Raw genomic sequence first — 22,351 nt, forward strand, 5'->3', positions numbered from 1 at the left:
AAAAAAAAAAAGAAGAGGAAGATTTTCCTGGTGGTACAGTGGATAAAAATCTGCCTGCCATTGCAGGGAAGACAGGTTTGATTCGTGGTCCAGGAAGATTTCATACACTGAGGGGCAACTAAACCTGTGCACCGCAACTACTGAGCCCACAAACTGCAACCTACTGAACGCATACACCCTATAGCCCGTGAGGCGTGAGAGGGCTTCACGGTGAGAAGCCTGTGCACCACAAGGAAGAGTATCCCCCTCCCATCGCAGCTAAAGAAAGCCCATGTGCATCAACAAAGAGTCCAAACAGCCAAAAAATAAACAAATTTTAAAAAGAAGCAATATTGTAACAAGTTCAATAAAGACTTCAAAAATGGTCCACATCAAAAACATCTTTTAATAATAATAAATTAATTAAATGGTTAATTTTATGCCATGTGAATTTCACCCCAATTTTTTTTTTAAAGTGTTTTTTTAAATGACTCCGATGTCTTCTATCTGAAAACTTCAAGAATGGGGTTGCCCTCACTGAGATGGAGAAGACTGTAGGAGCAACAGGGCTGGGAAGAAAATGTCAGTGTTCAGTTTTGAATGATTATTCATTTAAAGATGCCTATTGACGTGAGATTGTCAATAGACAGATGTGTGCTTGGATTTCAGGGAAGATGCTGGAGATAATTTGAGCGTCTTCAGCATGTAGCTCACCTTTAGACTTAGAACCTACTGATAAAGTTTCTGTTTCCTAGAAGAAGTCAGAAATAGGAATGACATTGTTACAGAAAAGTAAACAATTTTATGTATTACACATACAAGTTTGTGGAGGGAAATTCATACCTTCTACGGGTTATAGCTCTTTAAACCCATCTAGGCATGACTGATCTGGAGCCAGGCAGGGCTGGGCTCTCTGGCAGGGAGGAGGAAGGCTACAAAGCTTCCGGCTCGCTTCTTCACTGCTTCTACGCAGCACCTGGAAAACAACAGCTGACTTTCAGTCTTCACTAAGTATCTGTCTTGCCTACTAGCATTGTTCTCATCCTGCTGAGACTTGTCAGTTGGAAAGCCAGAAAGAACGCATCTGGGTTGTTAGACCAGCAGAACTTTGCCAAGCTAAGGGGTGTAATATTTAGAGCAACAGCCGTCTATTGTTGGCTACAGGCAATTAACAATCGTCATCAACAAGTAATAGTAACCACAGATAACTGAGCCGTCTTTGTGTGCCCAGCACTCAACTAAGAGACCTTTGCATGTATTGTATCTTCCTGCCTTAACATTAAGCGCGTGAGGCAGGTATCACTATTATTATTTATTAGCCCCAGTTTTATGTATATAAACCAGCCCAGAGAGGTTAAGTCATCTGTTTGAGGTCACACAGCAAGTAAAGCAAGAAGCAGGAGGAAAGCTTAATTATGTCTGATTCTAAAGTGCTGTGCTGCCTGGCGTTCCATGATGACCTAGTAAGGTGTGATGGTGGGGGGTGAGGGAGGAAAGGGAGAGAAGGAAGGGATATGTAATTATGACTGATTTGAGTTGGTGTACAACACAAAATCATAAAGCAATTTCCCACCAATTAAAAAAATAATTTTTAAAGAAAGAAAAATAAAGGGCAGTACTTTGGAGGAATGAAAAGAGGAAATGGCAGAAGCCTCCCACGTTACCACTCTGCACTCCATGGCTACAGAAGGTAAGTCTGGGTCCCCAAGCCACCTTGAACGTCCTCACCAGCCTTTCGCACAGATTGGTCCATAATGGATACCCAGAGTTTGCTGAATGAATGAATGATTGAATGCACAGGCACGCAAAGAATGATTGGCATGTGCAGCACTGCGTTGTGCTTAATAATGAACAAACCTGTCTCTCCAGCTAGACTGTGCACTGTTTGAGGGAAGAGACCCTTTCTTACCTGCCGCAACAATGGAGGGCAGCATATTGAGGGTTCACGGTGTAGGTTAAAGGGCACGGGCTCCAGAGGCAGTCCACATAGGTTCACATCACGCCTCCTCTGCCATGAGACCTTGAGCAAGTTACTCAGCCTCATCGGAAAAATGGGGAGAAGAGCAAGATCTATGGCTTAGATACATTTATCAAGAGTAAATAAGTTAAGACCTTGGAAATAGTAGGTGCTCAGTGAACACAAGCTGCGTTGTCTATGGAGTCATAGACGAAGAAGTCACTTGGTGTCTCCTGGTCAGTGGAGGGGAGAGGGGAGTGTCGGGTACAGTCTGTAGACCGTGGTCTAGAATAATAGGTCACATTTTTGAACACTGACTGTTAGGTTCCAGGAAATGAGCTAACCACCTTATATGCTTTATTGCATTTCATCCTCACAGCAGGAATATGAGGGAAATACCATTTTCGTCCTATTTTCCTGACGGGAAGACAGAACAAAGTTAAGAGAGATTGAGTAATTTGCCAAGAGTCACAAAGCAAGTAAACGCAGATAAAGAACCAGTACGTGTTCCCTGAGGTCAGGGGCCAGGTACGTTTTATGAGAAAAATCGAAACCAGTCCAGGTATTTCACACAGGGCGAACTTCATCAAGGAATTGATTCCACAAATGAGTTAAGAGCTGAGAAGAGGAGATGGTGAAACCACCTTGGGCTGAGCAATGGCAGGAAGCTGCTGTCACTGCTGGGATACACGGAGGGCAGGGGTGTTCGTCTCTGGGGCCATCCAGGAGGAGCTAGAGTCACAGCAGGGGCTGCCCAGCGAAAAGCTAAACCATGGAAGAGACGCAGCCTCTGCTGGAAAACACTCTCTGAGGTTGGGAAGGAGCTCTGGCTCCTCCTTTCAGCCCCCCATGCCATCTCCTGCCAGTTTTTGGCTCAGTTTAGCTGGAAATGAGGGCTTCCCAGGTGGTGCAGTGAAAGACTCCACCTGCCAGTGCAGGAAACACAAGAGACACGAGTTCAGTCCCTGAGTCTGAAAGATCCCCTGGAGAAAGAAAAAGCAACCCACTCCAGTATTCTTGCCTGGAAAATCTTGCGGACAGAGGAGCCTGGTGGGCTACAGTCCATGGAGTTGCAGAGGGTTGGACAAGACTGAGCAACTGAGCGTGTGCACACACACACACACACACACACACACACACACACACAGCTGGAAACCAACCAGCCAGCCAGTGGCAGTGGTGCCTGGGAAATGTACTTTGCAGAAGAAGGTCAAGGCCTGGCTCTAAGATCAAACAAGCCAATGACCTCAGTATTTGCCTTGTCTGCCTTTAGAAGCCCAGCATTTCACATCAGTGCTTGGCACCTAGACGCCACTTCATACGTAGGAAAGATGGGAGGGAGGAGGAAGAGCAGGCAGCAGCAGAGTCTGTGTTAAGTTCTTAACCCAAAGGGCTGCAGAAGCAGGGCGGCTTACATAAAGGCATGGTACAAACCGGTCCTGGGGAGTGGTGGGGCTTCTGTCAAGCTCACGGGTACACACCCTGTCTAAATGGGGCAGCCCTACTAAGCTTGGGCCAGTTTCTGCCAAGCAGGAAGGCAAGTTGCCAGATCTGCTGGCTTCAGAAGGAAAACTGAAAATCCCGACTTTCGCTTTAAATCTGTGCTGTGCTTAGTCACTCAGTCGTGTCCAACCTTTTGAGACCCCATGGACTGTAGCCTGCCAAGCTCCTCTGTCCATGGGATTATCCAGGCAAGAATACTGGAGTGGGTTGCCACGTCCTTCTCCAGGGGATCTTCCCAACACCAGGGATCGAACCCAGGTCTCTTGCATTGCAGGTGGATTCTTTACCAGCTGAGCTACCAGGGAAGCCTTCACTTTAAATCAACTACTTTTTAAATGTTGTCAAGGAAGTCAAATCCAGATGAGCTTGGGACATCTTGACGGTCCAGAAAGAAGTTTAACAAAACTAGCTGGGGTCATGGTCATGTCAAGAGGATCTGGGCCCAGCCTCACTAGGCTCCCATTTAGTTTTGTTAGGTCAGTTTTAAGCATCAAAAAGAATGAATGAATGATCCTAGACTGAATCCTGAAACAGAAAAGGGACATTCATGGAAAACCTAGTAAAATATAAATAAAGTCTGGAGTTTTATTAATAGCAGTATACCAACGTTGATTTCTCAGCTTGTCAAAGGAATCATGGAAATGTAAAATGTTATTATAACATTGAATTACATTATGGGGAAACTGCTTGTGGGAATTCTCTGTACTATCTTCGCAACTTTTCTGTAAATCTTAAATTATTCCAAATTAAAAGTTCTTTCTTTAAATTAATGAGTGCACTTGAATGAAACATCTGAGCTCTATTTTTAAGGGTCAATGAGTTTACAATGATACCCAAATAAACAAAAACAGAAAGAAAAAAGAAACAGAATAGAAAGGACTAATTTGTCACCATTGGAGGTAGCTATTGCATCAAATCCTTACCCTTAAAAAGTAGCAGTAAGAGGGAAATAGGGCTTCCCCGGTGGCTCAGCGGTAAAAATCCACCTGAAATGCAGGGAACATGAGACTCGGGTTCAGTCCCTGAGTTGGGAAGATTCCCTGGAGGAGGGCATTGGTAGTCCACTCCAATGTTCTTGCCTGGAGAATCCCATGAACAGAGGAACTTGGCAGGTACAGTCCATAAGGTTGCAAGAGTCAGACACTACTGAACTGATCGAGCGCACACACACTCAAGAGGGAAATAATTTATTCTGCCCTAGTCAATGAGGGAAAGAAGCTCTTCTTTACAGGAGAATGACAGCTCATAATTGTCGAAGGAGGGATTGCATTAGATTTTGCAACCCTGAATGAAATACTTGATTCAGGCAATGAGTAGCAATGGATGCTGAAACCATGGGGTGAAAGGTTCAAGGGAGACTGGATGTTCACAAGGTGCCAAGAATACATAACGTCACAATGGAGGGATCAGGCTGTCACCACCTGAACCCAGTGATCCATCTTAGCTTCACTCATGAGATACCCAGTCATGAGCCTGCTGGTGTGAGTCAACAGAGGGTGCTCGTAGCACCACCTGGGAAGAATTATTGCTAAAATGTTCAGCTAAAATCTGATGATGTCTTTCAATCTGCTGCTAGTTTACCGGAAATACAGGGTGTTGAGGGAAAAATTAAATGCTTCATGAGGAAGCAATCAAAGACAAGAAGTAGGGCATTCCACCAAAAGGACTATGAACCTGGTTCTTCAGTGACCTGGAAAAAAGGGAGGAGACGCGAGAGAGATTCTAGACATAGACACTTACGAGATGTGATCAAATGCAATTTGAGGATCTTGACTGAGTCCTGGTTTGAAGCAATGTAAAAGGCATTTTGGGGGCAAATGGGGAAATGTGTATAAGGAGGAATTTAATGGCACTATGGATTTGGGGTTCATTTTGTTAGGTGTTATAATGGTATTGTGGCTAAGTAGTGTTTCATTTTTAACAGATTGAAAGAAACTGATAGAGATTAAGGAGAATCCTAGAGAGAATCCTAGAGATCATTATTTAGTGATGAAATGTCATGTTGACTATAAATACTTTAAAATACTCAGGCCAAAAAAGGAAAGAGATGAAGCAAATATGGCCAATGTTCACAAGTTATATCTAGGAGATGTTCCTTACTTACAAGTCTCTTTACTCTTCTGTGCATTTGAAATTATTCAAAATAAATGACAAAAGAAAAGTGGAGTTTAAACAAGCACTCATTAACTGCACAAATAGTAATATCCCAAGCACTGATTTAGGCATTAGAGTTTTGGTCATTGATTTTTTTATTCATTATTTTATTTTTGGCTCCCCTGTCTTCGTTGCTGTGCACAGGCCGCTGCAGTGGCCAAGAGTGGGGGCTGCTCTCTACTGCGGTGTGTGGGCTTCTCTTGTTGTGGAGCACAGGCTCGAGGCACGCGGGCTTCGGTAGTTGAGGCACTCGGGCTCAGTTGCGTGGCACAGGCTTTAGCTTCCTCACAGCATGTGGAATCTTTCCAGACCAGTGACTGAACCCACATCCCCTGCATTGGCAGGCGAATTCCTATCCCCTGTACCACCAGGGAAGTCCATGATTTAAGTCCTCACTTTCCTGAAATTACATCTGGTTGGAGAAAGAAGACAATCAATGCTCAACATCACTCATTATCAGAGAAATGCAAATCAAGGCCACAATGAGGTACCATTTCACACCAGTCAGAATGGCTGCAATTCAAAAGTCTACAAGCAATAAATGCTGGAGAGGGTGTGGAGAAAAGGGAATCCTCTTACACTGTTGGTGGGAATGCAAACTAGTACAGCCACTATGGAGAAGAGTGTGGAGGTTCCTTAAAAAACTGGGAATAGAACTGAACTGCCTTATGACCCAGCAATCCCACTGCTGGGCATACACACCAAGGAAACTAGAATTGAAAGAGACACATGTACCCCAATGTTCATCACAGCACTGTTTATAATAGCCAGGACATGGAAGCAACCTAGATGTCCATCAGCAGATGAATGGATAAGAAAGCTGTGGTACATATACACAATGGAGTATTACTCGGCCATCAAAAAGAATACATTTGAATCAGTTCTAATGAGGTGGATGAAACTGGAGCCTATTATACAGAGTGAAGTAAGCCAGAAAGAAAAACACCAATACAGTATACTAACACATATATATGGAATTTAGAAAGATGGTGATGATAACATTGTATGCAAGACAGCAAAAGAGACACAAATGTACAGAACAGACTTTTGGACTCTGTGGGAGAGGGAGAGGGTGGGATGATTTGGGAGAATGGCATTGAAACATGTATAATATCATATAAGAAACGAATCACCAGTCTAGGTTTGATGCAGGATACAGGATGCTTGGGGCTAGTGCACTGTGATAACCCAGAGGGATGGTATGGGGAGGGAGGTGGGAGGGGGGAGAAAAAAGAAAGAAGACAATCAAGGAACTAAACAGATAAAGTGTAATGTATGTCAAGTGCCACAGAGAAAAACAGGGCATGCAAATAAGGACAAGAATTTCTGTGTGTGGCATATATTGCTATTTCACATGGGATAATCAAGGAAGACCTCTCCGAGGACTGGCAGAGTCTCTACCTGAGAGAAGTAAGAAAAACAGTCCCTGGGAACTGACAGAGGAGCAAGAGGGACTGGCAAGCGCAAAGGCCCTGGGGTAGGAGCTGCTGCTAAGTCGCTTCAGTCGTGTCCGACTCTGTGTGACCCCATAGACAGCAGCCCACCAGGCTCCCCCGTCCCTGGGATTCTCCACGCAAGAACACTGGAGTGGGTTGCCGTTTCCTTCTCCAATGTGTGAAAGTGAAAAGTGCAAGTGAAGTTGCTCAGTCGTGTCAGACTCTTAGCGACCCCATGGACTGCAGCCCACCAGGCTCCTCCATCCATGGGATTTTCCAGGCAAGAGTACTGGAGTGGGGTGCCACTGCCTTCTCCAGGGGTAGGAGCAGGAGGGGGTATTCAAGAGGCAACAAGGAGGCCAGTTAAAGTCACATGGAAGAACAATGGGAGAATGTTAGGAGATAAGCTCAGAGAAAGTAACAAAGGGGATGGGGGGTTTCAGATAAAGGGGAAACTTACAGGCCATTTCAGCTCTTATTCTCACTAAGTGAGAAGGAAAACATTGTATTTTACTTAGATCTTTTTTTTTTGAAAATGGTTTTTATGGAAATTTCTAAATATACGAAAAGTAGAGAGAATAGAATAATGAACACACAAGTACTCATTATGCAGTTTCGACATTATCAGTTCATGACCCATCTTACTTCATCTGTATCTTCCACACCGTCCTAATGCATCGTTTTGAAGTGGATCCCAGACATCTTCCCATTTCACCTCTCAATATTTCTGCACATAAGCATGCCTTGGAAATATCGCCGGTTTGATTCCAGATCACTGTGAATACAAAGTAAATGTCACAATAAAGCAAGTCATAAATATTTTGGTTTCTCAGTGCATATGAAAGTTATGTTTATACTTTACCACAGCCTATTAAATATGCAATAGCATTATATCTAATAAAACAAGGTTAATAGCTTAATTTAAAAATACTTTCTTGTTAAAAATATGCTTACCATCAATTTGAGCCTTCAGTGATTTGTAGTAACATCAAAGATCGATCATTGATCACAGATCATCATAATAACGTATAATAGTAGTGGTAATAATAATATAAAAATATAATAATAATAAAGTTTGAACTATTGCAAGAATTAAGTAAAATATGACAGAGACACGAAGTGAGCAAATGCTGTTGGAAAAGGAAAAAATGATAACGATAGATTTGCTCAACACAGCACTGCCACAAACCTTCAGTTTGTAAAACCTGCAATATCTGCAAAGCACCATAAAGTGAGGTCTGCCTTTATGTCTTTAAAATATAAGGTCTCTTTTAGAAAACTCACAAAAAACCATTGCTATACTTAAAAATGTAAGAACAAGTTCTATATACCACAATCGTGTTCAAATGTGCCATTTTATTGATAATTTTCACAGAGTTTGTATGAATCAGCATCCAAGTAAGTCATGAATTGCAATTGTTGAAATAGCTCTTAAACCTCTTGTAATCTCTAGGATTCTCCTCAATCTCTATCAGTTTCTTTCAATCTGTTGAAACTGGTCCTTTGTCTTATAGTTTCCCACCATCTGAATTTCACTGGGTATATCCCCATGGTGTTATTTAACAAGTTCCTCTGTTCCCTGGATTTCTCATAAACTTGTAGTTACATGTTGTTGTTGTTATTCAGTTGCCCAGTCGTGTCCAGTTCTTTGCGACCCCATGGACTGCAGCACGCCACGCCTCTCTGTCCCTCATCATCTCCTGGAGTTTGCCCAAGTTCATGTTAATTGCATCTGTGATACCTTCAAGCCATCTCTTCCTCTGATGCCCGCTTCTTCTGCCCTCAATCTTTCCCAGCATCAGAGACTTTCCCATTGAACCATCTATTTGCATCAGATGACCAAAATACTGAAGCTTCAGCTTTAGCATCAGTCCTTCCAGTGAATATTCAGGGTTGATCTCCCTTAAGATTGACTGGTTTGATCTCCTTGCTGTCCAAGCGACTTTCAGGATTCTTCTCCAGCACCACAGTTTGAAGGCATCAATTCTTTGGCATTCTGCCTTCTTTATTGTCCAGCTCTCACAACCACGCATGACCACTGGGAAGACCACAGCCTTGGCTATGCAGACCTTTGTCAGTAATGTCTCTGCTTTTCAATACACTGTCTAGCTTTGTCATTGCTTTCCTTCCAAAAAGAAATCGTCTTCTGAATTCATGGCTGCAGTCACCATCCACAATGATTTTGGAGCCCAAGAAGAGGACATCTGTCACTACTTCCACCTTTTCCCCTTCTATTTGCCGTGTAGTAATGGGGTTGGATGCCATGATCTTAGTTTTTTTAATATTTAGTCTTAAGCCGGCTCTTTCACTCTCCTCTTTCACCCTCATCAAGAGTCTCTTTAGTTCTTATTCAGACAGACCTAATCAGAATCAAGGGGGGGTTGTGTTTGGTTTTTTGCAAGAATACTTCATAAATGAAGTTAGGGACTTTCATCAAGGGATGTATACTGTTTGATTGCCGCTCACATCATGATATAAGCAGCCACGAATGACCTTTGCCCAGGTTCACTAATTCATTAGAAGTTTCGAAGTGCTGACATTTTATTTTTTCTTTCTTTAGTTAGATGGTATATATACGTACAGAACATTTCCTCACAGCAACTATCTGGTTACCCTGCATAGCACAGGCAGAATACATGCTTGACTCTTTTCCTTTATCAGAAAGTGAAAGTGAAAGTTGCTCAGTCGTGTCCAACTCTTTGTGACCCCATGGACTATACAGTCCCTGGGGAATTCTCCAGGCCAGAATTCTGGAGTGGGTAGCCTTTCCCTTCTCCAGGGCATCTTCCCAACCCAGGGATCAAACCCAGGTCAAAACAATGAACTGGCTGTCTGATCTAATCGGCTGTCTGTTCTCTAATACCAGGAAACAAATCACCACATTTAGTGGCTTACAACAGCACACATTTCTTCTCTTTCAGTTCCTGTGGGTCAGGGGTCCCAGCATGGCTTAGCTGGGTCCTCTGCTGCAGGGTCACCCATGAAGCTACCGTGGAGGTACTGGCTGGGGCGGTGGTCTCACTGGAAGGCTCAGCTGGGGAGGGATTTGACTCTGACCTCACTTACGTGGTGGGGGAGGGGACTACACAGGGTGTCAACGCTAGGAGGGGAACCTCAAGGGCCATCTCAGGATAACGCTGCCACAACCACTATGTTCCAAGGTGACTACTAAGTTTCATCTTTTGTTTGTTTGATATGACCTGGATTATTAAAAGATAAAAGGATTATCCTGTCAGCTGCGTGGAGACTATGTGCCAGTACGCCAGGGGAGCGAGAATGAAACACCTGCTGTCAACATCCCCATAGCCTCATTGTTTGCCGCATCACCATTAAGCCCTGCAACATGATCCAAACCTAATAAGTGAAGTAAAAAGGCAAGAAACAGGCAAGGAGGAAACAATAGGAGATGGAATTTATCCCCAGAATGTGCAATGAGTGGAAATCTGTGTGCCTCTATTTCCTTCCTGTACTTTTAGGCTAATAGTCTCTACCTCCCTGGGCTATTGTTAGTTAGTACATGTGAAATGTTTAGAGCATTGGTTGGCAGAGGAGTTCTCTGGTGGTCCAGTGGCTAAGACTCTGCACTCACAATGCAAAGGGCCCAGGTTCAATCCCTGGTCAGGGAATTATTTCCCACATGCTGTAACTCAAGGTTCCACATGCACAGTGAAGATCAAAGACCCCATGTGCGGCAAGTAAGACCCAGCCAAATAAATAAATAAATGAATTTTAAAAAATAGAGCTGGCACTGCAAGCGCCACCTAGGTGTAAGTGGTTGCTGCTGCTATTTTATCGTTGAAATGATTATTGTCACTTATGTGATTACACGTTAATATTTGCTGACTTCTCTAAGGCTGCCTGGTTGGTCCTGGGCTATGTGCCCATGCTAGCTGGAAAGGCTTTTGCTTTCAGTAGACAGAGCCAAATGAAAGTCTCCTATTTTTCTTCCCAGCATGAATGAGTGATTCATGCCACTTCAGTAGCAATTAAATAGCTTCAGAAGTGAATCTGACTCATTAAATACCCAATTGGCTGGGAGAACTTGGTCCTAAATTAAACCGAGCCCCTTCTAGTCTTTTTAAAAGGTGAACACTATTCACTAGGGATTTTTTTAAAGTTTTAATTACACAAGTGGTATATGAATATACTCTTTTATTTTAAATGATGAACACACCTAAAGATAAGATTCTCCAGACTTCCCTAGTGATCCAGTGGTTAAGAATCTGCCTGCCAATGAAAGAGACATGAGTTTGATCCTGCTCTGGGAAGATTCCACATGCCATGGGGCAACTAAGCTTGTGAGCCACAGCCGCTGGGTCTGTGCTCTAGAGCCTGTGCTCTGCAACGAACAGAAGCCACCCCAATGAGAAGCCAGGGCACCGCAACGAGAGAGCAGTCCCAGCTCACCACAGCTAGAGAAGGTCCATTAGCACCACCGAAGACCCAGTTCAGTTCAGGCGCTCAGTCGTGTCCGACTCTTTGCGACCCCATGAATCGCAGCACACCAGGCCTCCCTGTCCATCACCATCTCCTGGAGTTCACTCAGACTCACGTCCATCGAGTCCGTGATGCCATCTCATCCTCTGTCGTCCCCTTCTCCTCCTGCCCCCAGTCCCTCCCAGCATCAGAGTCTTTTCCAATGAGTCAACTCTTCACATGAGGTGGCCAAAGTACTGGAGTTTCAACCCAGCACAGCCTAAAAAACAGAGAGACAAGATTCTGCTTGAGGACTCTCACCTCTGCTTCCTCTCTTTCATTCTAGAGGTAACCATGGTTAATAATCTGATATGTATTCTTTGAGAGCTCTATCTTTGCGCTTACATGGTTTTATATGTTTTTATGTAAATAATGTTGTTTGGCAAGCATTATTCTGCAACTTTCTTAAATAGCTGCAAATGACTCATTAAACACCAAGTTATCTGGGAAGGTTTGGTCTTAAATTGTCTCACACCCCACACCAGATCCTCCAGCAAATTATGTCAGCTATCCTTGAAAAATACATCCAGAATCTAATCACTTCTCACCCCCTCCACAGCTCTGACCCTGGACCCTGCTCCAGCTTCCATTTCAACTTTCGATCAGATACACCTAAAAAATTTGAAAGCAAGTTCTTGAAAAGGTATATTTACCTTTGAATAATAATTACTCAGTGCTACCTATGTTCATTGTAGCAGTCTTCACAATGGCCAAAAGATGGAAATAATCCAATTGTCCAGTGGATGGGGGGATAAAATGTCATATACATTACACTGGGCTATTATTCAGTGTTTAAAAGGAAGGAAATTGTGTCACATGCTACAGCATGAATGAGTCTTGAAGACATGAGATAATCAGACACAAAAAGGCAAATATTGTATGATTTCACTTAAATGGAGTATCTAGCTGAGTTAAACTGATAGAGACAAGAGTAGAATAATCAGTATTCTACCAGGAGCTGGAAGGAGAGGAAACTGGATAGTTACTATTCAATGGGTACAGAATTCCAGTCTGGGAGGCTCTGAAAGTACTGGAGACAGGTGATGGCGATGGTTGAACAACAACGTGAGTGTACTTAATGCTACTGTACTTATACTTTTAAATGGTTAAAATGGTATTGTTATGTGTATTTTATCACAATAAAAAACACATCAGAAATTTTTGATCAGGTTGCTTGCTTGCGTGCTTAGTTGCTCAGTCGTGTCCAACTCTTTGTGACCCCATGGACTGTAGCCCACCAGGTTCCTCTGTCCGTGGGATTTTTCAGGTAAGAATACTGAAGTGGATGCCATTTCCTTCTCCAGGGGATCTGCCTGACCCTGGGATTGAACCTGTGTCTCCTGCATTACAGGCGGATTCTTTACCTGCTGAGCCATCAGGAAAGCGCCTTTGATGGGGTTATATCACCCCAAAACCTCTACAAGCCCACATCTCAGGGCTTCAAGACCAAAGTCCCTACCCTGGCCTACAAGGGCCTGTCCTGGGTTGTTTCCACGCCCTGTGCGAACTTTCTGAATCTCCCTCTCATGGTCTTCTTGTTCACTTCCACTACAGACATGCTGGCACCTTTACTGCTTTTCAAACACGCCAGGCATGCTTTGCCTCAGGGCCTTTGCAGTTTCTATTCCTCTGCCTGGTACATTTTTCTCCCAGGTATCTGCAGGGCTGGCTTCTTCTCCTCCTTTAGGCTTATGGATCTTAGTTCCCTGACCAAGGGTTGAACTCATGCCCCAGCAGTGGAATCACAGAGTCCTAATTTCTGAACCACCAGCTGACCCTACTTTTTAAAACTCAACTTTCACCCCACCCCTTTTGGCCTGCATTCTTCTTCTCCACAGCAGTTAAACCATCTAAAAGCTTCTTTGTCTTATTTATTGTCTGTCTTGCCTCACTAGAATGTATGAGTGTTCGAATGTTTTAAAGTCTCCAAGCAGCAACCTGACCTTTCTCAAGGTTTCTGGATGCCACTGATAACCTCAATAGCAAAGTTGCAAAGTTTGTTCTCAGATCTTCCTTTTCCTTGGGTCACAGCCCCAGAAGCTGATTAAATTTTTCCTCTAGGCCAGGAAGGGGAGACAAATGGAAAGGTATGCGCTCTGAGTGACCAGGTGAGCCCTGAGCGCCAGCCTGGCTGTTCCCTGTGTGATTTAGACTCTGCGGCTGGATTTCTGGGAACAAAGTGAAAACTGCCAGGCTTGGCAGTAGCTGGGAGCTTTTGTGGCAGACTGGCCAGTGGTGAAGAAGAAGAAGCAGAGATGGCCTGGACGTGATGGGAGCAGAGGCTCCATACTCAAACATCTATCAGTCATCAATGCACAGGCAAGCTGGGAACGGGGACACTGGACAACTTGGAAATGGAGAATCACGGGAAATCAGGACCCATTCAGCTGCCACTCAGCTCCAGGTGACTCGGACCAAGCAGGAATGAAAGCATTCTTGTTGCCAGACCTCCTGACTGCTTATTTTCCAGAGAATCAGGAAGTTGATTTTTATGAGCTATTTTCTCACTTTTAAACATTGGTTAAAAAAATTTTTTTTAAATACCACATGATCTTACAAAACATGTTTGAAAATTGGATCTCTTCCATCCCCATTCCCTCCCATACACACCCTCCACTGTTTACAAATCTGCAGTTTAGGAAAACACTTAAGAACATGGACTTTAGCTCCAGAGAGACCTGGCTTCGCTGCTATTTGGGCCAAGTTCCTTGACATCTGCAAGTCTGTTTCTTTATCTGTAAAATGGGAACAAAACTAGAACCTACCTCATAAGATTGTTTGGGAGGATAAAGGAGACTTAGCAAGGTGCCTGGCAAATAGTATCACAATTCAACATGAGTAGTAGTAATTGGAGAAGGCAAGGGCACCCCACTCCAGTACTCTTGCCTGGAAAATCCCATGGATGGAGGAGCCTGGTGGGCTGCAGTCCATGGGGTCGCTAAGAGTCGGACACGACTGAGCGACTTCACTTTCACTTTTCACTTTCATGCATTGGAGAAGGAAATGGCAACCCACTCCAGTGTTCTTGCCTGGAGAACCCCAGGGACGGGGGAGCCTGGTGGGCTGCCGTCTATGGGATCGCACAGAGTCAGACATGACTGAAGTGACTTGGCAGTAGTAACTGGGGGAAGGGGGAGCCAAAGGGTACTACTAGGGAGAGAAAGTGGAATAATAGAAAGGTCGTGCATGGTATGAGCTGGTGTGATGTGGTCAGAGGCAGAGGAACATCCAAGCTTGCTTGCTATGGCCTGAGGGAATGAGACTGAAGATCCAGGACCCACCATAAGCAAAGGACTCAGGTAAAGATTCTGCCTGGTGGCTCAGACGGTAAAGAATCCGCCTGCAAAGTGGGAGACCTGGGTTCGAACCCTGGGTTGGGAAGATCCGCTGGAGGAGGGCATGGCAACCCACTCCAGTATTCTTGCCTGGAGAATCCCCATGGACAGAGGAATCTGGCTGGCTACAGTCCATGGGTTTGCAAAGAGTCCAACATGACTGAGCGACTAAGCACAGCACGCAAGGATTCTGCCAACCACGCCAGAGACCAGCACCTCCCAGGTCTTCCAGGCCTGTGGGTGGCACTGCATCTCTAAGAGGCTCTCTATCTCAGAGGGTGGCACAGGCCCCAAGCCAGAATTTGTCTGAATGACCCAACTGTAGGACTTTACATCTGCGCTTGTGGGAGTTAATCTTCTTAGTTTGGGACCTGACATTTCAGATGTCAAGATTCTGCAACTGTCCCTCCTGACTTCCTTCTTTTGTAGTTTGGATAAAATTTTCACCAGAATCACTTAGGAGGAATACAGTGTGTGATTTCTAGGCCAGGGCAACATCAACTTGGATGGGGGTGGTGATACCTGAAATCAGCATCACCAGGATCAAAATATGGATGAGGGGTAAGAAAAGGGGGCTGACCCAAGAACTAAATCATGTGCACTTACCTAAAGTAGAATGAATGGGTGCTCAGTGACCCCCCTCTCCTTAGGGGAAAAAAATAGTCACCTTATCTTTTATGCAATGTATTTTTAAAATAGTCATTACAAAGAACAGCATTTAACACTCTACGGATCCCCAGGGCTGGCTTGGCTGATCTTGGATTCCTTTTTATATTTATCATCTCCTAGAATTGCACTACCTTGTCTAAAGAAAGCAGGAGGACTATTCTTCCACAATAATATAGAATAAGATATGTAGGGGGCACTTACTTTTCAAACCAGTCATGAATCTATCCAGGCCTAAATCTGTCCCAACTGTGCCAAAACTCACCCCACATATCTTTGTCTAGAAAAAGATTTTTGTTTTCTTGTCAAGTGATCCATGGTTCTAAACACCTGGCAAAAGTCCACACAGACTCTCTTATGTCCTTCAATCAACTCTGAGAACACCACTCTCCGTGTTCACAACTGTTTAAAATACATACTTCAAAATTTGTCAGCCTAATATCACCGAGTTCGTAGTTCCTATGCACCCCTCAAATGCCACCTCCCCCACCTTGGAAATCATGACATAAAGAAAGGCATAACATTGGTGCAAAGCTGCCCACAGCAACACAGTCCCAGCGGAGACACACTGAATGATGTTTTCCTGGGCCTGGCTAGGAAAGCAGAGTGTGAACCAAACAGAAAACCTTCCAAAATAACATGTATTCGCTGGAGCAATATGAAATTGCCATTTTTGTATCAACAATTTTAATGATCACAGCTATATGTATTAGGGCAGTGGTTTTCAAAGTGTGATTTACAGACTTCGGGGGAGGTTGGGGTGGGGAGTAGGGATGTGTCCCAAAGATCCTTTCAAGAAGAATGTGAAGTCAAAACTGTTGTCATAAATGTTATTTGCCTTTTCACCATATTGACATTTGCCCTGAGAAAAGCAATGAAAGTGAAAGTCGCTCAGTCATGTCCGACTCTTTGCAACCCCATGGTCTATCTGGAATTCTCCAGGCCAGTATACTGGAGTGGGTAGTAGCCTTTCTCTTCTTCAGGGGATCTTCCCAACCCAGAGATCAAACCCAGGTCTGCTACCTTGCAGGAGGATTCTTTACCAACAGAGCTATCAGGGAAACCCCCGAGAAAAGCAATGGTGAGTAAAATTACAAGAAGCTGAATTTCCTTCCTTTATTCATTTCAACTAAACAACATAATGCAACAGATTGAGTTTAGAGGCAGATTATGAACCCACCTATCCTTTTCAAATTTTAATCGAAGTATCAGTTCAGTTCAGTTGCTCAGTCGTGTCTGACTCTTTGTGACCCCATGGACTGCAGCACGCCAGGCTTCCCTGTCCTTCACCAACTCCCAGAGCTTGCTCAAACTCACATGCATCAACTCAGTGATGCCATCCAACCATCTCATCCTCTTGTCATCCCTTTCTCCTCCTGCCTTCAATCTTTTCCAGCACCAGGGTCTTTTCCAATGAGTCAGTTCTTTGCATCAGGTGGCCAAAGTATTGGAGCTTCAAAGTCAGCATCAGTCCTTCCAATGAATATTCAGGATTGATTTCCTTTAGGATTGACTGGTTTGATCTCCTTGCAGTCCAAAGGACTCTCAAGGGTCTTCTCCAACAGCACAGTTCAAAAGCATCAATTCTTCAGTGCTCAGTTTTCTTTATGGTCCAACTTTCACATGCGTACATGACCACTGGGAACACCAAAGATTTGACCAGACGGTTGATATACACTTGAAGTATAGTTGATTTATATATAGTTGAAGTAAACTGAAGTATAGTTGATTTATAATATTGTGCTCCTTTCAGGTATTCAGCAAAGTGATTTGTAGATAGGTAGTTTTATGTCCTCTAAATACCTATGTATATATTGTTTTGTATGCTCTAAAATTTTTACTTGAAGTAATTCATACTGTAAAAATTGATCTGCTACAGTGACGTGCACAGGCTCTGGATTAAGACTGACTCTGGATTCAAATCTTGACTGATGATTCCTAGTTGTGTGACCTTGGGCAAGTTATTCAACTGCCTGTACCATACTCTCCTCCAGGAATAATACTTGTACGTATCCCACGGGATTGCTCTGAGTGTTAATATACTATACAAGTTCCTAGGAACAGCATCTGGCACAGAGTAAGCACTATAAAAGTGTTTGCTCTCATTATTATGTCAGTCCGCTTGCTTTTTTCACTCAGGATTTTTTTTTACGTGTTTGTGTCAGATCTTAGTTAAGCCAGGCAGGACTTCTGTTGCAGCATACTGACTCTCTAGTCGTAACTCAGACTTAGTTGCTCCTCAGCATGTGGGATCTTCATTCCTCGACAAGGGATCAAACCCACATCCCTTGCATTGCAAGGTGGATTCTTAACCACAGGACCAGCAGGGAAATCCCTGCACTCATGATTTTGAACCTTCATATGCCTAGACGGAATAGGTTCTTGTTCGGGGCTGTGTAGTACTCCATCACATAAACAAACATCCCACATTATCTTTTTATCTATTCATGGTCACATTGAGTTTCATTGCTTTTGTGTGAACTTTCTCTAGTTGCAATGAGCGAGGGCTACTCTTTGTTGCAGTGCCAGGGCTTCTTATCTTAGCGGCTTCTGTTACTGTGGAGCACAGGCTCTAGGTGACCAGGCTTCAGTAGTTGCAGCACACAGGCCCAGTAGTTGTGTCTCAGTTGCTCCTTGGTATGTGGAATCTTCCTGGACCAGAGATAGAACCTATGCCCCCTGCATTGGCAGGCGGATTCTTATCCACTGTGCCACTGGGGAGGTCCCCAAACATTCCACATTTTATTATGTCTCTGCTGCAAATACTGACAATGATAAGCTTCTTTCTACTTATAGATATTCATAAGTTTATAACATTAAAAATCTTCTCAGATGACTAATTTTCTCCAGTAAGGCTCGCCTCTGTGGTAGGCAGAATAACAGTTAAAAGATGTCTCAGTCCTCATTCCTAGTACCTGTTAATATGTTAAATTATGTGACAAAGGGTAAGTAAGATTGCAGATAGAATTACGATTGGTTAGAATTAGAAATGGAGACATTATCCTGGATTGTCCATCCAGATGGGCTTCCGTGGTAGCTGAGTGGTGAAGAATCCCTCTGCCAATGGAGGAGATGTGGGTTTGATCCCTGGGTCAGGAAGATCCACTGGAGAAGGAAATGGCAACCTACTCCAGCATTCTTGCCTGGGAAAACTCATAGACAGAGAAACCTGGTAGGCTACAGTCCATGGGGTCTCATAAGAGTCGGATCCAACTAGCAACTAAACAACTACAACAACAATCCATCCAGGTAAACCGAACATAATCACAAGAGTCCTTTTAAGTGGAAGAGGGAGGTAGAGGAGAGAGAGAACTACAGATGCGGTGTATACAGAAGACTTGGCCCGGCACTGCTGGCTTTTAAGATAAAGGGCCCACAAGACAAGAAAGACAGTCAGTATTCAGAAGCTAGAAAAGGCAAGAAAATAGATTCTCCCCTAGTTCCTTCAGAAGGAACACAGTCATACCACTTCTTGATTTTAGTGGTGTCGCACTTCTGACCTCCAGAACGCTAAGATAATAACATTCGGACGTATTAAGCTAGCACTCCTGTGCTCATTTGTTACAGCAGCAAGAGAAAAGAAACGGGCTCTAAATGGTGCCTCTGTGGTAAAGAATCCGTCTGCCAATGCAGAAGATGTGGGTTTGATCCGGAAGATCCCCTGGAGAAGGAAATAGCAGCCCACTCCAGTATTCTTGCCTGGAGAATCCCATACACAGAGGAGCCTGGAGGGCTACAGTCCATGGGATCGCAAAGAGTTGGACACCACTGAGCAAATGAGCATTCAAGCACCGCCGGATAGAGAAGGGCTGACATTTGGGGTTTGCCATGCACACGTGAAATGGATATATGAAATGATAGTCCTTGGAACTTCCACCAGATGGGAAGAGGGAAGGAAGTGAGGATTAGAGAAGGGAGCCTGGCAGCTGCTGAGGCTGCAGCACAGGCGTAGCGGGTGTCACTGGGAGGAAGCCAGAGGTCCAAACAGATGGGGTCCTCATGGGCTGACAGGAATCTGAGAGTGACCTTGGAGCAGATGGCCAAGGACAGGAAGCAGAAGATCACTGAGAAAGCAAAGGTGCGGGTGAGGGAGTCCAGAGCTCCGGTGAGGGGCAGGGAAATCAGCTGCAGAAGCCGGTTCTTATGCAAACTCCTGGAAGTCCTCACGCCGCCCGAGGACACTGCCTGCGGCGGGTTAGGGTTGCGATGGGCGAGATTGGACAGGTGTGCGCCCGGAGTGCAGGCGCGCCGCGGGGCAGGATGGGGCACTGCGCAGGGCCTGTGTGTGCTGCTGGGACCGTGGTCTTTCTGGGAGCACGAGGATGACGGATGACGGGGTCTGTGTGTACGGATCTGTGCCACGCATCTGGAGGTGCGGAGGGAAAATGCGGGGGTGTGTGCGCAAGGGTCCGGGTGGATGAGCTGGGGAGACGCGGATGTGGACGCGGGAACAAGGGAGCGCGCGAGGCCAGAGCTCGTTTGGGGGCAGAGGGAGAAAGAAGGGCCGCGGGAGCCGGGCGGTGCGGTGGCCCGGCCGTCGGCCCCGCCAAGCCCCGCCCGCCGCGCTCCCGGGCTTCCCCGCCCCGCTGCCCGCTCCCTCCCCGTCCGTGTCTCCGCGCGCTCGCGGCACCGCCGCCAGAGCTGCCCGGCCGCCGCCAGCCGCCGCCGCCCGGCCGCCGCCGCCGCCGCCGCACGCATCCCGAGCCGCCGCGGGAAGCAGGTATGACCGCGTCGCCGGGCTCCGCGCTTTCCCCGCCGCCCGCCCCGCCGTTTCCCACCCGAGGGCGCTCGGCGCTCGCGCCGGCGGCACTGCTGGGATCCGGCCTCGGGCGCAGGGCGACCGCCCGGCAGGATGGGGAGGGGAAGACCCCCGGACGCGAGCCGGGGTTTCGGACGAGTGCGCCGTCGGGGGCGGCCGAGAGGGCGGCGGCGTCCTCGGCCCCGAAGGGGCGGGATGCGAGGTCCTCTGGGAGGGTGACAACAGCGACACCTGAGAGCTAGGCGCCTGGACGCACAACGCGTTGCTGAAATTAGGTTATCTTCACGGTGTTTCCATTTAACAAAGGGGAAAACTGAGGGCCAGAGGCCGCAGCAGCTTCCCTGGGTCCTTGGGACAAGTTGCTGAGGCCAGATTTTGAGCACAGAGCTCACTCACCTTAGCCTCCTCGACCAGCCTCCCTCTGGGGAACGCGGGTATCTTCAATGAGTGTGCCCCTTGAGACTGCCCAGCGCGGGGAGACCAGCTCCGAAGGCCCTGCTCTCTGTTTCCCAGAGAAGCATAAGTCAACACTTGGGTGGGCTGGGCAGGGGTGGGGGCGGGGTTGGGGGCAGAATGTGTGCCGCTGAAGCGGGACCTTGTCGTCTAGTCTGGAGGGAGAAGCTGAGGCAGGGGGAGGTTTAAGTCGCAGAGCTTCTCCATCCACAGAGGGCAGGACAGCTCCCCCTACCACACCCCCCCCCCACACACAGACACCCGCCCATCTCCACTGGAGTGAGGGCAGAACAGCCAAAGCAATGGATTGACCCCGACAGCTCAGTCCTCAGTCCACGGGAGGCTTGTGTGGCTAGTTCCCTGAACCTAAGCATCCCCTGCATGACCAATGACCCCACCTGCCTGCCCACTGAACTGTGCGATCCAAGAAGGAATATACACTCATCCGATCTCCTTTGCCTGTAACCCCTTACCCCCTCAAAGGTTACCACCTTCATATTTGGGGGTGTTCCTTTTAGGTCTTTCCTACACCCATGCAGTCATATAGATGCGTATCCACAGAAAGTATGTAAGCGGCACAGTAACGAGGGTGGATGTTTCCTAGAAATGGTACAGTACATCCGGCATCCTTCTGCAACTGGCCACCCCTCTCCACTCAGTTATCGTTGCTTTGAAAGTTATCCAAGTGGCTGCATATAAAGCCAGCTCATTTAAACTGCTGCCTTGTCTTCCACCATGGATATGCCAGGTGATAGTGCTTGTTAGTCCCCCAGTGGCATCCGCCAGGCTCCTCTGTCCATGGAATTCTCCAGGCAAGAATACTGGAGTGGGTAGCCATTCCCTTCTCCAGGGGATCTTCCCGGCCCAGGGATCAAACCCAGGTCTCCTGCATTGCAGGCGGATTCTTTACCATATGAGCCACAGGAAAGCCCATGGATATGCCTGCTGCTGCTGATACTGCTAAGTCACTTCAGTCGTGTCCGACTCTGCGCCACCCCATAGACAGCAGCCCGCCAGGCTCTCCCGTCCCTGGGATTCTCCAGGCAAGAATACTAGAGTGGGTTGCCATTTCCTTCTCCAATGCATGAAAGTGAAAAGTGAAAGTGAAGTCGCTCAGTCGTGTCCGACTCTTGGCGACCCCATGGACTGCAGCCCACCAGGTTCCTCCATCCATGGGATTTTCCAGGCAAGAGTACTGGAGTGGGGTGCCATTGCCTTCTCCGTGGATATGCCTATTGCTGAGTATTTAAGTTGTAACATTAGATGACTGTTTTCTATTTCAACCTCTTCTATAAATTGACATTTCTGGGTGAAATAAGATTTCTTTGTTCTTTGTTCTATACTAACTTCACAGGATCTGAATTTGGGGGACAAGTTCCCCTGTTCCCCATTGCACACACACGTGCCATGCACACATACACAAGGCACACACCCATGCACAGGTGTACGTATACACATCTCTGTCCTTCTGTCTTTGGACAAGGACAAGCCCTGAAGCCCTATCTGCGGTCGTTGCTGAGCCGAAAGGCCTGGGACTGAGCCAGGCCACAAGCCCTGATTGTCCAGGCCCTAGTGGGCAGAATTCCCATAAGGGACCGTGACCAGGAGTTTCCTCTAGACATGCTCGCAATGC

General features: G+C 46.1%; 1 protein-coding gene, 1 long non-coding RNA gene and 1 other non-coding gene across 4 annotated transcripts in view; 2 read left to right on the plus strand and 1 right to left on the minus strand.

Annotated features, from left to right (window-relative positions):
• On the minus strand, positions 5,959 to 20,781 carry LOC106503611. Its single transcript, XR_001297302.1, has 3 exons — positions 20,662 to 20,781; positions 7,675 to 7,804; positions 5,959 to 6,005 (listed from the first exon to the last, which is right to left on the minus strand). It is a non-coding gene; the product is annotated as an uncharacterized LOC106503611 (long non-coding RNA).
• On the plus strand, positions 10,583 to 10,655 carry TRNAV-CAC. Its single transcript has one exon. It is a non-coding gene; the product is annotated as a tRNA-Val (tRNA).
• SCNN1B (sodium channel epithelial 1 beta subunit) overlaps positions 19,783 to 22,351 on the plus strand; it is a 75,520-nt gene continuing 72,951 nt past the window's right edge. The window contains exon 1 of one of the 2 annotated variants that reach the window (XM_018040979.1): positions 19,783 to 19,878. In XM_018040979.1, coding sequence (XP_017896468.1) covers positions 19,836 to 19,878 — 43 coding nt within the window. In that variant the 5' untranslated portion in view covers positions 19,783 to 19,835. Of the gene's footprint in view, positions 19,879 to 20,195; positions 20,227 to 22,351 lie in introns of those variants that run through there. The other variant, XM_018040980.1, reaches the window with a different exon arrangement.

Source organism: Capra hircus, chromosome 25 (genome assembly GCF_001704415.2).
Source record: "Capra hircus breed San Clemente chromosome 25, ASM170441v1, whole genome shotgun sequence".
Lineage (NCBI taxonomy): Eukaryota > Metazoa > Chordata > Mammalia > Artiodactyla > Bovidae > Capra > Capra hircus.